The sequence below is a fragment of the Thermobia domestica genome, chromosome 4 (genome assembly GCF_964235325.1).
Source record: "Thermobia domestica chromosome 4, izTheDome1.hap1.1, whole genome shotgun sequence".
NCBI lineage: Eukaryota > Metazoa > Arthropoda > Insecta > Zygentoma > Lepismatidae > Thermobia > Thermobia domestica.
In genome coordinates, this window is record NC_137457.1 from 252,376,638 (window position 1) to 252,393,045 (window position 16,408).

At 38.2% G+C, this 16,408-nt stretch overlaps 1 protein-coding gene across 1 annotated transcript; it reads right to left on the reverse strand.

Moving 5' to 3' along the window:
- Positions 1-3,159: 3,159 nt before the first annotated feature.
- Positions 3,160-6,548, reverse strand: LOC145683096 (uncharacterized). Its single transcript, XM_081754455.1, has 2 exons — positions 3,383-6,548; positions 3,160-3,281 (listed from the first exon to the last, which is right to left on the reverse strand). Exon 1 carries the CDS (start codon positions 6,546-6,548, stop codon positions 3,672-3,674), a length of 2,877 nt encoding a protein of 958 aa, XP_081610581.1. The 3' UTR covers positions 3,160-3,281; positions 3,383-3,671.
- Between the last annotated feature and the right edge of the window lie 9,860 nt (positions 6,549-16,408).

The following is a 16,408-nucleotide window of genomic DNA, read 5'->3' on the forward strand; positions in this document are numbered from 1 at the left end:
ATAATAATAATGATAATAATAGAAACACACCTCAAGTTAAGGGTACTTTTTAGATATACTGAAAACATCAAAATAAAGGTTTTTCTACAAAACTCCGGAGTATTCGAATTTTTTAAAAGTTGAATTCTAATTTTACGTACGTGCTGTACGAGAACCACGTTGCTATTTTGTTGTCGTTGTTGTTGTTTCACGCTTTTATATATATAACGTAAAATATACGGTGACACACGTTATTCCGAACACGAGCTGACGATTTCCTAACACTTCCGATTATTTTTCGCCAAAGCTTCCATTTTCACTGTTCCCAAGGCTTTCCTTTGATTACTTTGGTTCAACCTTGAAATCAGATCATGTCTGGTAATTCTCTTGACAGCATGTCCGGGAAATTATTCCCTGTAGGGAATCCCTTGCATACCCATTACATATTGATGAAATATGCATTTTTTTGGACTACATATGTACGTATAACTTCCTTTACGCTAATACGGACCTCTATTGTATGTTTCCTCGAATTCAAAATAGCGCGACGACTAGGTTAATTCGGTTGACGATTGTATTTTTGACGATTTTGTACAGCCCTATTTCGGGAACTATGCACTATTCCTCACAGGTCCATGTGAACTTTTTCTCTTATTTTGATGCAAGGAATCACTTCTTACAGTTTGTTGGTATAGTTCATGAACACCCTGTGTATACATATTGTAAATTTGAAAATCTTGGCAATGATTATCAATTTTGCACACATTGTTTACCCAGATTATCGCGAATCTAATTATTGTGGTGTTTTCCATGGGAATAAGAACAGCGATAATCACAGTATTTCTGTACCTCACATTGTCAAGATACATTGGCGGCTTATACTGTTAACCAATGCTTGAAATACAACTATTGTCAGATTTGATACCCATGTCTGTATTGATCTATTGTATTTTATGTGGAGACAAAACACAATCGCTTTTTAGCATGCACAGCTTGATTTTCGTTGTCTGCTGTGTGAAATACGACCTAGCCAATATGCAATTTCATAAATATTTGCTAACACAATATGTATATATCATGTATATTTTAGCCGTCGGGTCCGTCTGTACTGTGCGTGGGTTGAATTCGTCACAGTAGGTTTCTTTCGTGCTTTTCTTACCACAGTCACGCACCCTGAGCAAGGGTTGAAAATCCTCAGTGCCATCTCTCGAGAGAAACATCAATTACTTTTTTTCTTCTTCCTCAAGCAAACTGGGAAAACTGTTCCGGTTATTTCGTTTCTCCGTCGTTCGTTACTCCTTCCCGCCCCCCCCCTTTTTTGAGAGATTCTTCCAAAAAGTGTGTTTCCCAGAGTGACTTCATGTTTTCACCTATGGTAGGGAAGTAAATAAAATTAGTTCGCTTTATAAGAATTGTTGAAGCTAATGATTTCCTTATATTTGCGTACAAGTAACTAATTCTATAATATTATTACTATTTAACGAAAATAACGTCTAAAAATAGAAGCAATCGACAGACCTCATTGAATGAACAAAACGGGTGCAGGTAAGTCCTCATGCGTACTTATCGAGAAAATTGAAAGAAACTATTTCTGTATATTTAGATACTATACGATAATCGCGCCGTCTACGAGGATGATTCAGAAATTAATGCCTCCAAGGTGATACCTTTATTTGTTTTTTGAGTATCTTTGGAAAGTTTGCAATGTCAGCTACAAACGGTGGCATCACTTTTCAATATAATCTCCACAGGCAACAACACACTTGTGCCAACGCGACAGCGTTGCCAGACTCACAGCTCGGAATTATTCCAAAACCTGATCAAAATTATGCTAGATTTGGTCAAATTATGCTAGATTCTCATAGTTACTAATTCAGGAATTTTAAAAGAAAAAAAGAAACGAAGTTGAGATACGATAACGTAACAAAATACGCAGAGCACAAGAATACGTGTATAGAACTTAATACTTCACGCACCAAAGCTTTAACTCAACTAAACTAGTGCAGTTGTTGCCAGACAGTAGTAGGGGTCGACGTATATTGCGCCGAGTCAGCAAAAATTTCTCGATTCTGATTGGCTGAGAGAGGTCACGTGACGTTAGGCCCCGCCCACGCGGGAAATTCAAATTTTCAGGTCACGTGGTATGACGTCATGAGTCACCCTGCGGGGAAATCCCTCATTCTCTTTTATGACTAGGATTTTTGAAAATTGTTCCCTTTTACGGGTAAGATGTGTGTTTTGATTGGTTGACAGCTGTCACATGATCTTAGACCCAGGGATATTTGAAAATTCGTTCCCTTTTACGGGTAAGATGAGTGTTTATGATTGGCTGATAGAGGTTACATGATCTTAGACCCGCTACACGGTGAACAGGTCACATGGTATGACGTCATGTTTTACCCTTGCGAGGAAATCCATCACTAATTCGTTTCCTTTTACGGGTAAGATAAGTGCTTTGGTACCTTGATTCTGATTGGATGATAGAGATCACGTGATTTTAGGTCCTAGGATTTTTGAAATTAGGGTGTCCTTTCTGATGTATACTTTGGTACCTCGATTCTGATTGGCCGACAGAGGTCACATGATTTTAGACCCGCCACACGATGAACAGATTACATGGGAAAACCCCTTACTTATTTGTTTTATTTTATGTGTAAGATACGTGTTTTGGTACCTCAATTTTGATTGGTGGATAGAAGTCTCGAACTAAAAAATTTGAAACAAAAATTTCAAAAAAATTCGAACTAAAAATTTAAACTAAAAACTTTCGAACTAAATTTTCAAATCAAAAAATTTTCGAACAAAAAATTTTCGAACCCAAAAAAAAATTCGAACTAAAAAAATTAAATTTTTTTCGAAAAATATTTTAAACTAAAAACTTTCGAACTAAATTTTCAAATCAAAATTTTTCGAACTAAAAATTTTAAAAAAAATTCGAACCAATTTTAAAAACAAGTTTCGAACTAAAGATGTAAACCACATTTGAAAATTTTCAAATTAAAAATTTTTCGAACTAAATTAAAAATCAAATTTTGGACACTAAAAATTCTTTAATTATTTTTCGAACAAAATCGTGTAAACCAAATCTTGAATATATTTTTCACCTTAAATTTTCAAGATTACCATGATTTGAAAACAAGTGTTCAGGGTTTCAAGAAATAATAAAACATATTTTTTTCAACTTGTTGTATTTAACGAAAGGTATGTGGTCTTCCTATACATGTTTATTAACATAATAAATACAGGATCTAATTAATGAATATGTTGGACGCGTCATCATCTTCGAATGTTGTAGCCGTATCCTGTAAAGAAAAAGAAGAAACGACGGATTACTTTAAGAATTTCTTTTTTTTCTGAAACAATAAAAATGAGTCAATATTGATAAGAGAGAAATAAAACTTACTCGTAAATGATGGATCTGTTTAGGTTCATCTTCCTCCTCGGGTACAGGATCACTGCATTTTTTTCACCGATGGATGTTTATGAACTCTTCTGGGTACTGCATTTTTCTTGGTGTTGCTCCTTTATGGTCAAGGTTCCTCCTTCGGTACGAGATGACTGCATTTCTTCCACTGATGGTGTTGGTGGTGGTTTATAAACTCTTGTGGGTACTTCATTTTCTTCTTGGTGTTGCTGCTTTGTGGTTAAGGAAGGGAAAGAAGAAAAGGAAAAGGAAAAAAGAAATGGCGGCCTTATTGGGTATTTACAGTTTTTTCTTCTTCATCTTCTTTTTCCAGTTCCATCTTCTGTTTTTTAACGTACCCGTACGGAACCGTATCGTAGGAATTGAATTCTTTAAATCGACGTTTTGTGTACTGGATACTGTACATTTTTTCTTCTTTGCGTGTGACGATGGTATGGTCTTTGGTCCTGCATATCTTATGGGGGATAGTGATGGTGACTTGTCCACGGCATTGATTTGTAATCATTTCTTTTAGCGTGTTGAAATTTAATTGTTGTCCTGCATTGTAATTTAATGTAAATCCTCTAATTTTGCATATGTAACTGGTGACGTTGGTATCTGGATTGTATATTTCTAGGCTGTAATTTTTTGGTCCTCCACTGACAAATGTCTTGATGTATGCTCGTGGTCCATAAGACTCCATCTCATTCGATAAGCATCCCAAGTACGTAGAAGGTTCAATGGTTGGCTCCCCGGGCTTCTCTGTAAATATTACAGAATCCGTGTCGAAATATAAAACACGTTCCTGCAACATTTCCAGGTACTTGTACAGTTCCAGACGTGCCTGACATGTTGTAAATGCACCTAACACGACATTGGTGTTTCGGTTTTGAACAGGCACATGTTCATTGTACTCCCAGAACGCATACAACATCGTATCATTGATGGGTACAATTTGATGGAGTTTAATGTCGGGGGAAGTGAGTTTTTCATAAAATTCTTCCGGCCGATCAATAATTGTGGTCTGGCTAAAGTTTGATCTTTGGCAAAGCTTTCCCCATAATGAGTTCACACAAAGCTTAGATAAACTTCTTCGTGCAGGATTATTTTCAATTTTGGACGGATCCAATGCAATACCTTCACGCTCCAGGACGGTTTGTATGAATTTTGATTTGTCTTCTTCGCTGACACAGGAACTGGGCCAGCCAGACGCTTCCATTTTCGATTTCAAAAATGTATTGATATATTCCGTGAACAAGCCACCTGTTTTCGTGATGGGATCATATTGTTCAATGTCATAATCCCAAATTTCAAAAATTTCCACTGGTTGATATCCTAATTCTACTGCTTTCTGGATTTCATATGATACCCATGTTCCAGTGAGGCATCGCTCCTGATCGTTGTGTGTACACGTTGCTGTAGGGTCTGGGTTCATTTCTTCGGCACACGCAGCACACAGTGGAAAGAGTAGTTTCTTGTTACATCGGTAAGGCAGGAGACCATGATAAAGATGGCGACTTGGTAATATCGACATTTTGATCAGACCATTGACTTTATTTATTGGTGGTATGTTTTCATCACCCTGTAGATAAATTCGTGGATGGCCTACAGGGTATTTAGCACACTTATTGATGTAAGGATAAAGCGAGACAATATCGAAATATTTTATTACTTCTCCTGCTTTTTCATCGACTTGGTGGTATAATTTCACGCAATTGGTCCTTCCTCCAAAAAAACTATCTCTTGGATTTAATGGTCTGCGGTTCATGTACGGGTGATTCTTCAGATACGTCGCCATTGCAGGATTTTGTTTTAAGAACTGATTAAATTCGCACTCCCACATTTCATGTACAATGTACCCCAATTCACGCAGTCTTGCATTTTTTCTTTGCGTTCGTTCATAACGGAATTCCATGGTGTCTTCTGGATTGCTGTAGATGGGCTGATTACGGCCTGTAGTAAAACATACTTTACACCCGTGGTAAAAGCAGCCAGCATGCTCGTAGACGTGCTCCTCTAACGTCTCAGGATCTTGGTAGTAACCATCAACATGGAATCCCGCAATAAACACTTCTTTTTGTCGGGCCGCATGTAAGATTTGTTTTTCTTCGGTTTTTTCAATGTAGGCCAGCCATTGCATTGCAGCGATCGATTGGGTACTTCTCCATCGATAGCCATGTGCGGGTAGAATTCCAATGGTGTTGGGTTTAAGGAAATTCCGGCGAAATACTAAATTGGAAGCACTGGCAATCGTGATCGTCTCCAAGAAGGGATTCACTTTGGTTTCTGTTTCAAATGACGTCATAAACGAAACGCATGCTTGTCGCAGTACATTGACATCTTGAATACAATACTTGAGAATTTCTTTCTGGAAATCAAACGTGTCATTACGATGATCGTTGTACCACTGCATGAACTTGTTTCTGTCTTCGACGGCCATTTCATCTGCACCATAATACTTTGTTTCTGGAAGTGGTCCAATATACGATTGATTCTCCTTGGTGTTGAAGAAATGCGGGAAGTAGCCTTTGGTTGCGGGTAAATTGAACGCTTTTGACAATTTACTTAATGCCATAGGTAGGAAGTTCAACGAGTCAATGAACGTCAGATTATTCAACGTTAAACTCAGTATCTTGGTCCCATTTAATATGACGTCAGGTCTCCATTGACATTGTTCTACCATGGTCTTTAGGATAAAATGTCCATCGTATCCCTTCGCGTTGTGCGCGACACAGAAAATCCTATTTATATTGGGACGACGTTCCCGCAAGTACTGGAGAAAATCATAAACTGGATCCTCTCCTTGGAAAATATGCTGGCGCTGACCACACGTACTGCAAGACTGCTGGATATTATCGTTTTCAACACATGCATAACATACTTGTTGTGCAACCAATAAATTTGGAATGTGTACATACGTATTATCGCCAATATTCGTGTCCTGCATAGATTCTATATCGTAGAATATCAACAAGGCTTTCTTTGCGTGCATGAGTGAAGGAACACCAGGTTTCAAGCATTGGCGATCAGGAAGCATAAAACATTGATGGGATCCTGGAACAATCTTCTTACAAACATTGCAAAAGATCTCATTGCAATCATGAATGCGTTCTCCACTTCGTACAAAGGAATATACTCTGTAACATCTAGTACATTGCTGCACCATTCTGCATACAGGTTCCCCTTGATGATATACAATATTACGATGATTGTTAAAACATTCTTCGCCGTAAAATTGACGATTGCAGTCGTTGCACAGCACTAGCGTTTGATTCTTGTCGCATAGAGGTCTCTGTAGACATTTGGAGCATGTTACAGGACAATTTTTCACATGTCTGTTACGTTCACTGTATTTTTTATGGCACGCTTCACAGTAGAAATTGGTTGCAAAACAAGCAGTTAAAGATTGGATGATATCAAAATGTCCAGCCAAACAAATCAAATTTATGGGAGTGCGATTTTCGTCGTTGGACCCCTCGTACATGATATCATGACCTGTGAAACTGGTATACACTGTAATTTTATATTCTTTGAGGTATGCCTGGAATTGTCGAATTTCATTTACACTGGCACCATGATCCAAATTCACTCCTGCATTTGCACATAATGCATTCACTTCATCGTCCACAACACATTTTCTCTGATGTTGATACTGTGTATATCGTTTCATATCTGTATTCTTGTATTTTTTCAGGCCAATAGCAATAACAAGGGCGTACGCCAAACACCTTGAATCTTGATTTTTTACACGTACAATCCCTCGCTTGATTCGTAACAATTCTTCATTTTGAAGTACTCCTTGCCGCAAACCGCCATAGCCACGTGAAATATCGACACGATGAAAATGCACGGTGAATGGCTCGTGCAGGAGAAACGCATTGTTACTTTGTAACACTCTTTTAAAGGAGGCCCACATCGTTTCCAGTGTTAGGTTTCGGGCTTGGCGAAAACTCACCCAAAACGGTTTATTCGTGTTGCGTGGTGATATTACGGATAAACCAACCATCGCCTCATCGTCGACATTGGCTAACAAATGGTCTAGCATTGCTTGGAAACTGTTATGTACATACTGTATGATATCGGTTCCTACGGGCGGTGCGTTGAATTGAATTTCGAGCATTCGGCCCTCAATGTTAAATCGTCTATAATGACGAGTGATTTCATTGCGAACAGTAAAACCCGATTCGGCCATGGTTAAAAACAGGAGAAAACAAACAAACAGGTACGGTAAAACAAATGTGTAATGGAAAAAGGAATTGTGCAGCGTGAATTTACTACAAAAGAAAAGAAGAAAGAAAAATCTTAATCACCTGATAAACAGGAAATCATAACATTCATGATAAATTCTTAACTAAGCAATTCATGTAAAGGTCCTGAGTTTGATTCCCTGGCGGTGGCGTTCAGAATCTCATTATGAAAGCACGTGTACTAGAAATCAAAGTTTTTTTTTTTAAATAATTATGTTACTGAAATGAGTGTTTTATTGCTGTCAAACTCGAGACCATTACATCAGCATGTAACTGACCTATCATTCTATAGTGATAAAAAGAATGCATGAAATGAATGAATGTTTCATCAGTGCTGAGATGTGACAAAGTACGCGTAAGCATTTTTTCCCCACTCACAACGACCTTTAAATGATGCGTTTGCAAGTTGAAGAGATTCATCAAGCATTAACGATACACATACGTAATTGTCAAAACAAAAATCTGTATAGCGTATTTTTTTATTATTATTATTGTGACTAAGCGGTTAGCGTACATGGTTCGGACGTGGAAGGCCCTGGTTCAATCCTCGGTGGGGTTTGCTTTTCCACGTCGGGGGCATGTCAACCCTTTTCTGAAATTTAATATTCTCACGCGTTATCATACATTCTTTTCAAAACTAAGCTAAATGGTTGACGTACACCTCATAATACATAAACGTACATAAATCGTCTATAGTGACGAGTGATTTCATTGGGAACAGTAAAACCCGATTCGGCCATGATTAAAAAATGAAAACAAACAAACAGGTACGGTAAAACAAATATGTAATGGGAAAAAAGGAATTGAGCAGCGTGAATTTGAGTTGATTTTTTGATTTTTTAGTTTAGCGTCCCTTTCAGCAGCGAGGCTATATGAGACGTGGACCTACTGATTAACGTGGAATCCGAACCACATGAGCTCCCCGCCGGGAATCGAACCCTGGTCTCCCACGCCAAAGGAACGTATGCTAACCGCTTAGCCCAGGAAATCATAACATTCATGATAAATTCTTAACTAAGCAATTCATGTAAAGGTCCTGAGTTTGATTCCTGGCGGTGACGTTCAGAATCTCCTTATGAAAGCACATGTACTAAAAATCAAAGTTTTTTTAAAATAATTATGTTACTGAAATGTGTGTTTTATTGCTGTCAAACTCGAGACCATTACATCAGCATGTAACTGACCTGCCATTCTATAGTGATAAAAAAAAGAATGCATGAATGAATGTTTCAACAGTACTGAGATGTGATAAAGCATGCGTAAGCATTTTTTTCTACTCACAACGACCTTTAAATGATGCGTTTGCAAGTTGAAGAGATTCACCAACCATTAACGTTACACATACGTAATTGTCAAAACAAAATCTGTATAACGTATTTTTTTTATTATTATTATTGTGACTAAGCGGTTAGCGTACATGCTTCTAACGTGGAAGGTCCTGGTTCAATCCTCGGTGGGGTTTGCTTTCCCACGTCGGAGCGTTGTCAAGCCTTTTCTGAAATTTAATATTCTCATGCGTTATCATACATTCTTTTCAAAACTAAGCTAAATGATTGACGTACACGCCTCTGGCCTTGGTTCAATCCCGGGCGGTTGCTCGAATATCACGTTAAGCTGAAGGGGCCGCTAATGCTTTCAAAGGGAATCGAACCATATTATTCTCAGGCATAGTTTCTGAAATTTTGTAATGTATTCTTTTCAAAACTAAGCGCACACATCTTTGACCATGGTTCAATTCCCGACGGGAGTTCACTGAAGGGTCGCTAAACATATCATTTATCGTGCTTACTTCTAATGTGTGGGGATCCTGATTCGTACTCCCACTTTCCCATTCCACTAATTTCTTCATAGTCTAAATATTTCGTACTAAAAGTAAAACAGTGTATGAGTGATCCACCCCCACAAATATAAAATAAAAATGATTTTCGAATCTTGGGTGACAAATAAAATCTCACTGAACTTACCTCAAATTCAATGAACAAAAAGTCGGTGCAGTAAAGCTTAAATGAAGACACTTCTAAAAAAGCAGATCTTCTTCACTTCACAGTTGAGAGCGATGTAGGCTTTGAAAAATGAAATTTAGATTTTTATTTAGGTCGTTGTGAAAACGATGTCACCGTCAGCCAATCAGAAACGAGGAAATTTATAAAATGACATCACAACGAACCAATCAAAACGCTCGCTGCTTTTGTCATGAATCACGAACCAAAACGATGTGTAACAATCGATCGTGACGTCATTCACGTTTCTCAATAGTTACAACATCTAGTATCACAGTTCTGATCCCAAATGCTTTCTGTCAGGATCATGTCACTACTTGTCGTAACTGTGACGACATTTCATTTTCCTCATATTCCATACGAGAATGTCAATGTTTGCTTTTTTCATGAATCATGCTGACACGTTCGTAGTAAAACTAAAGTAATGCGATTCGCTGACGTTTGCATTTTTTCAATCATATGTACTTCTATGTCGTCACACAAAGAAGTCTATCAGCATTTTATTTTAATCCACGAACGGAAGCGTTACACTGTCAGATTTATTTTCTTAAAGTATAAGTGTATCCTTTTCAAGAACCATGGTTCGAAACCCACCAAGCACGATTAAAACCGAATTCATTCATAGCTAAGCGGTTAGGATACACATCTTTGGTTTGAAAGACCTGAGTTCGATTCCTGGAGAAACATTTCTTAGGATTTTTCTAAAACTTGTTTCAATTTCTAGTTCGAAAATTTTAAAAGTTTAGTTCGATAAAAAGTTTGATTTGAGAAGTGTTACACTGTCAGATTTATTTTCTTAAAGTATATGTGTATCCTTTTCAAGGACCTTGGTTCGAAACCCACCAAGATCGATTAAAACCGAATTCATTTAAGCGGTTAGCATACACATCTTTGGTTTGAAAGACCTGAGTTCGATTCCTGGAGAAACATTTCTTAGGATTTTTTCTTAAACTTGGTTTCAATTTCTAGTTCGAAAATTTTAAAAGTTTAGTTCGATAAAAAGTTTGATTTGAAAATTTTTAGATGTGATTTACATCTTTAGTTCGAAACTTTTGTTTTAAAAATGTTTTAGTTCGACAAAATTTTGTTTCAATTTTTTTAGTTCGAAATTTTTTTTGGGTTCGAAAATTTTTTGTTTGAAACTTTTTTGTTTCAAAATTTTTTAGTTCGAAATTTTTTTGGGTTCGAAAATTTTTTGTTTGAAACTTTTTTGTTTCAAAATTTTTTGTTTGAAAATTTTTGTTTAAAATTTTTTTTAGTTTTGAAATTTTTTTAGTTCGAAAAATTTTTTAGTTTAAAATTTCTTGTACTCTGCGGAACCGTTTCGAAAAGAATCGGAGCAGTTTAGGTAAGACAAATCTGGCAACACTGTTTCCATTAATGAAGCGCTTACTGAGCGTTTAAAAAATCGCTTAAACTCACAACAATGTGTTATAAGAAATCTACAAGCGACACCTCTCTTTCACCATTGTTACTTCCAGAGACATAGACTACTAATTCAAGGACAGGATCTCCATCAAGGTAAGAATCATCTTATCTGTCAAAGAGAACGATAATATTTAATGTAAACTTCAGTACAATATCATGATACCAAAAAAAGGGTTATTTAAGGAGGAGGTTGAACCCTTCATGGGAACTTTACGCATAACCATTAAAAAAAAAATCCCGGTCTAGGATGGATCGCCGTCATAGCACTCTGTATTTCCCTCATGGACTGGGGGGGGTAAGATCATGTGACTTCTATCCACCAATCAAAATTGAGGTACCAAAACACGCATCTTACACATAAAATAAAACAAATAAGTAAGGGGTTTTCCCATGTAATCTGTTCATCGTGTGGCGGGTCTAAAATCATGTGACCTCTGTCGGCCAATCAGAATCGAGGTACCAAAGTATACATCAGAAAGGACACCCTAATTTCAAAAATCCTAGGACCTAAAATCACGTGATCTCTATCATCCAATCAGAATCAAGGTACCAAAGCACTTATCTTACCCGTAAAAGGAAACGAATTAGTGATGGATTTCCTCGCAAGGGTAAAACATGACGTCATACCATGTGACCTGTTCACCGTGTAGCGGGTCTAAGATCATGTAACCTCTATCAGCCAATCATAAACACTCATCTTACCCGTAAAAGGGAACGAATTTTCAAATATCCCTGGGTCTAAGATCATGTGACAGCTGTCAACCAATCAAAACACACATCTTACCCGTAAAAGGGAACAATTTTCAAAAATCCTAGTCATAAAAGAGAATGAGGGATTTCCCCGCAGGGTGACTCATGACGTCATACCACGTGACCTGAAAATTTGAATTTCCCGCGTGGGCGGGGCCTAACGTCACGTGACCTCTCTCAGCCAATCAGAATCGAGAAATTTTTGCTGACTCGGCGCAATATACGTCGACCCCTACTACTCAGACTCAATGACGTATATATATCATATAAATGAATGCAAAGTGTTTGTTTACATATTTTGAAAGAAAATTGCCTCGCAGCATAAGCGGAGTTGGGAATTGTCTGCTGGGGAGCAGATTTTTACTGGGTCTCGGACCTTTCATTTCAGGTATAAAGATGGTCATGAAGTCAGAAGTAAATATGGTGAAATTGTCCAAAAGTTGGGGGGAGAATGGCCCCCATAGCTCCGCCCATGCCTCGCAGTTAGAGGATTACAAAACCCTGGGTGGAGCCACAAATAAATAAATAAATAAATAAATAAATAAAAGCCCAAAGCCGTTTGTAACTTACTTCGGAAAATGAGACTGCCTGTATGGTTCACCGACTGTATGAATCAATGGGAGAAGATAGACTACATTTCTGCCGTTCTTTTTCTCCCCACACCAACTTCTTTCTCATCTCCAGGTTTTGCGGCTTTTTGATAAACTTGCTGAAATTATGCTAGATTTGGGTAAGATGCTAAAAGCAAGATGCTAGATGCTAAAGACATGCAAATTATGCTAGATCTAGCATCATTATGCTAGATCTAGCATCATTATGCTAGATCTGGCAACGCTGCAACGCGAAACAATTTTTTTTTTCATTCGGCGAAGAATTATGGTGGCTGATAGCGACACCATTGCCGACTGTTGCTTTCACCTCCGCGTCACAACTGTAGCGTTAGCCCTTGAGGTGATCCTTAATTTTCGCGAAGAGGCAAAAGTCGCAGGTCACAAGATCCAGACTATAGGCAGGATGAGGCAGAATGTCAACAACATTTTGCCAGCAGATGGGACAAATTTGGATTCTTATGGCAAAGGAGGGGACGTGTGGTTGTACTCCGTCGACTGACGCTTTGTTTCCGGGTCGTAATGATATATCCACAACTCATCGCTAAGTCCTAGGCTAGTCGAGAAAGCGTTACCCCCTGTAGCGAACACGGCCAAAGTGGCTATTCAGTAATTTTACTTTCACCAGATGTGTAAATCATACTGTGAGCCAGTCAGGGTTTCCAGCTCTTTTTGCCAGGTCCAGGTGTGTAATAGCAGAGTTCCAATACTCTGCACAAATCATCTTCCAAGCAGCTGTTTCTTGCTACAATCCCTTTGCCTGGCAACACGTCTTTCCTTTTTCCCCTTCCTTTTGAAATCTTTTAAACAGCAGGCGGTCTATTGTTCCGACCCGCACCAAATACGCTCGAGCTGACGTTTTCTCAGCGATTTTATTGCTTTCAAGTTTATGATTAGCCATCTACATTTAAATACATGGTCAGCGTATTCCAAGAGTACGCATGAGCAATAAATACGCTTTGCGATCGCCTCAAATAGCCGGGTACTATAGCCGATGAATACCCCTGGTCGCACAACCTTCCTTAGTCAGAAATTCAATGATAGCTTGCTGTTTCAAACCGGATGTCACCACTGAATGCCATGGATTGCTCCATTACTCTGGAGCGGGATAGGAAGTGACATTTTTATAGCTTAAACATCAGTGCATGAATCCTTAACAGTTTAGAAGGTTTGCAGTACTATTGCCAAGTAGTGAGCCTGGAGACATTACTTCCTGAATCACCCTCGTATTAAGAGAAAACCGATACTGAAGTATACAGTAATCAAGCTTTCTATTCTGTCATTAGGAAGACGACAGTATACAATATGAGTGATGGGATATAGCCCAAAATCATGGCTACAGGAGGATAAGGGAGGTAAGGGCCTCCTACTGGAGTTTTGAAGGGTATTCAGTTCTTTGAAATACGTGTCTAAACACACTAATTTGCTCTTACATACGTAATATATTTATATTAAATACTACAGTACTAAAGTTTATTTACGGTAGTTAATAAGAAAATGTATGTGTTGTTTTTTACGATGAATATGTGCATGTGTTTGTATATTCGCAACTGTTTTGGTGTGTCGTTCTTTTGCCCCCTCTTGGAATTAATCCTTTGCCCCTTCCTTAGAATAGGTCTCTTTTCGCGCTTAGAATAAATCTTTTGCAACTCCCCTTAGAAAAAAATCCTGCAGGAGTCCCTGCTCAAAATTATGATTAACTTTTGAACTTTAACTTTAACTTACTAGCTGAACCTGTGCTCTCTACACAGCGCATCATTCGTATATGAGCATAAATCTCCTTATCATTCCTTACAACATCTGTACATGTCCCTTTACAGACACAAATGAAAGACGTATTGATTAAAAAAGCCAAGGGGTATCATAAAGGAGAGACTTTTCTCGACTACTTTTTCTCAATATCTCGCAACGTTTGCAAGATTTGAGCCTGCTTCCGGTTGGAGTTTCTAATTCATATATGACCAGTGTTTTATTTCTTCTTGCATGCAGTATGTAATAAGCAAATACATTAAATACACAATTAATTATAATGTCAGTTATATATGGTGTTCATTGGGCAAAACACTCCAAAAAAAGGTTCATCTTAGATTGGAGAAATGGTTATCCTTCCTTTTCCATTATTATTTGGCCATGAAACAAACGCCTGAGACATATACAACAGTGTTGTGTTAGAATGTATAATGCTTAGGATGTGATGCTTTACTTTTTTTTAATTTCAACACTTCCAATGTACCCGTAAAAATGTAATAAAGAAATAGTGCCCATGTTTTTTAAATATTCAATTAGAACTGGACAATCTACATGAAATTTGCAATCGATCAGTGAAAACGTCATCTTTCTAGAGTCTGTAGTTTCCGAGATCTCATTGTCGAAAGGATTGGCCACAAATATAAAAACGTAGTTTAAAAGAGTTCCAAAGATGGCAGCATAATTCATTTGCATTTATTTCGTAGAAGGCTTATTAAAGGCAAAGGCCTTTGAACAATATTGTAAAAGGAAAAACTTTGTGAAAAATATCTCTTTAAGTAATTTATTTAAAGTACACTCTTTTAAAAATATTTGTCTTTGTTATAAACGTGAAATCACAAATAACAGTAAATCAGTGGTTTGAAAGCTAAGGTTATAGGTTAGAGCTCAGCCGCTCTTAATTGGAACTGGCCACCTGGAATCTCTAACCAGGTAAAAAAAATAGGGTATCCGTAGCTGGCGGAGAAAAATAATCAAGTCATTTAGTGTGTCCATTCCCATTTGTTGATTTTATTCGCGATCTTCGTACATACGGTTGGAATACTTGCCTCTTTGGGGTTTAGGAAACAACCGCCGAATTGTATTTTCATACCTCCACGGAGGTTGACACCATGATTTGATCTTAACTGTTGACAACCTTGCTATTCTCTAGGCTTACTGTTTATTTTGATACTCTCCTCTTCGGAGGTAGAGGTACCTGAAGGAAAAAAAAATAGTTGACGACTTTGGCACTTATACCGGTGAACGATTACTTTCGTGCTCCCTCTCTGGAGGAAAGAGCACCTTAATAAACTCTAAACTTAGAGCTTTGCTCTAACACCAGAATATACCCAGGGGCCGTCACTACCCCTTTTGTGGTAAGCTGGCGCCATCTCCCACCTTAGTAATAAAGATGGCTTCTCAGAAGACATCAACGAAATCGGACAAAAAAGTACAATCACCCCGGATTCCAGGTCTGCGGGGGAAAATAATAAAACCAACGTACAAACCAGAAGATTTTCTAGTGCCTTTAGGGAAAAACAAGCAAGCAGCCGCCCCAGCGAAATTGAAATCCACTCCACTCAAGCAGTCAAGTGCTTCGCAGCCATCCACCTCGAATACTCCTGAAGATATGGATTTCACGGTTGTCGGAACGCTAAAACGACGTAGGTCTTCTTTAGCAAACCTCACCAAGGCAGAACACCTTTCTAATAGTCCCTCAGCATATCCACCTCTCCCACTCAGTAACAAGTTCGATGTTTTGTCCCCAACACAATCAGATAACACTGGTACGATAAAGCAGCCATCGAGTTTCAAGCCTCCTCCGATCTTCATTTACGGAATTACTAACACCTATACCTTTATTAAGACCTTATCACGAGCATTGAAGGAGCCCCCTCTAGCTCAGCCCAATAAGGAGCGCATTCGTATTCAAGCAGCAAACAGAGATGATTATAATTCTATCAAAGCTTATTGCGAACAAACAAAAACTGAGTATGCTACAGGCGTGGCAAAAAATGAAAGGCCTATTAAGGTCGTTATCCGAAAACTGCCTATAGACACCGAAAATTATGATGCCACTGTTTTTGGTTGCATTGGAACGAACTGCAGCTGTTAAGGAGATATATGCTATTACCAACCTTCTTCATTACAAGGTCCACATCGAACCATACAAGCCTCCCTCAGTGCTGCAATGTTACAGATGCCAACGCTTGGGGCATTCACAGGACACCTGCCAAGCCCACCCGCGCTGTCTCAAATGTGGGC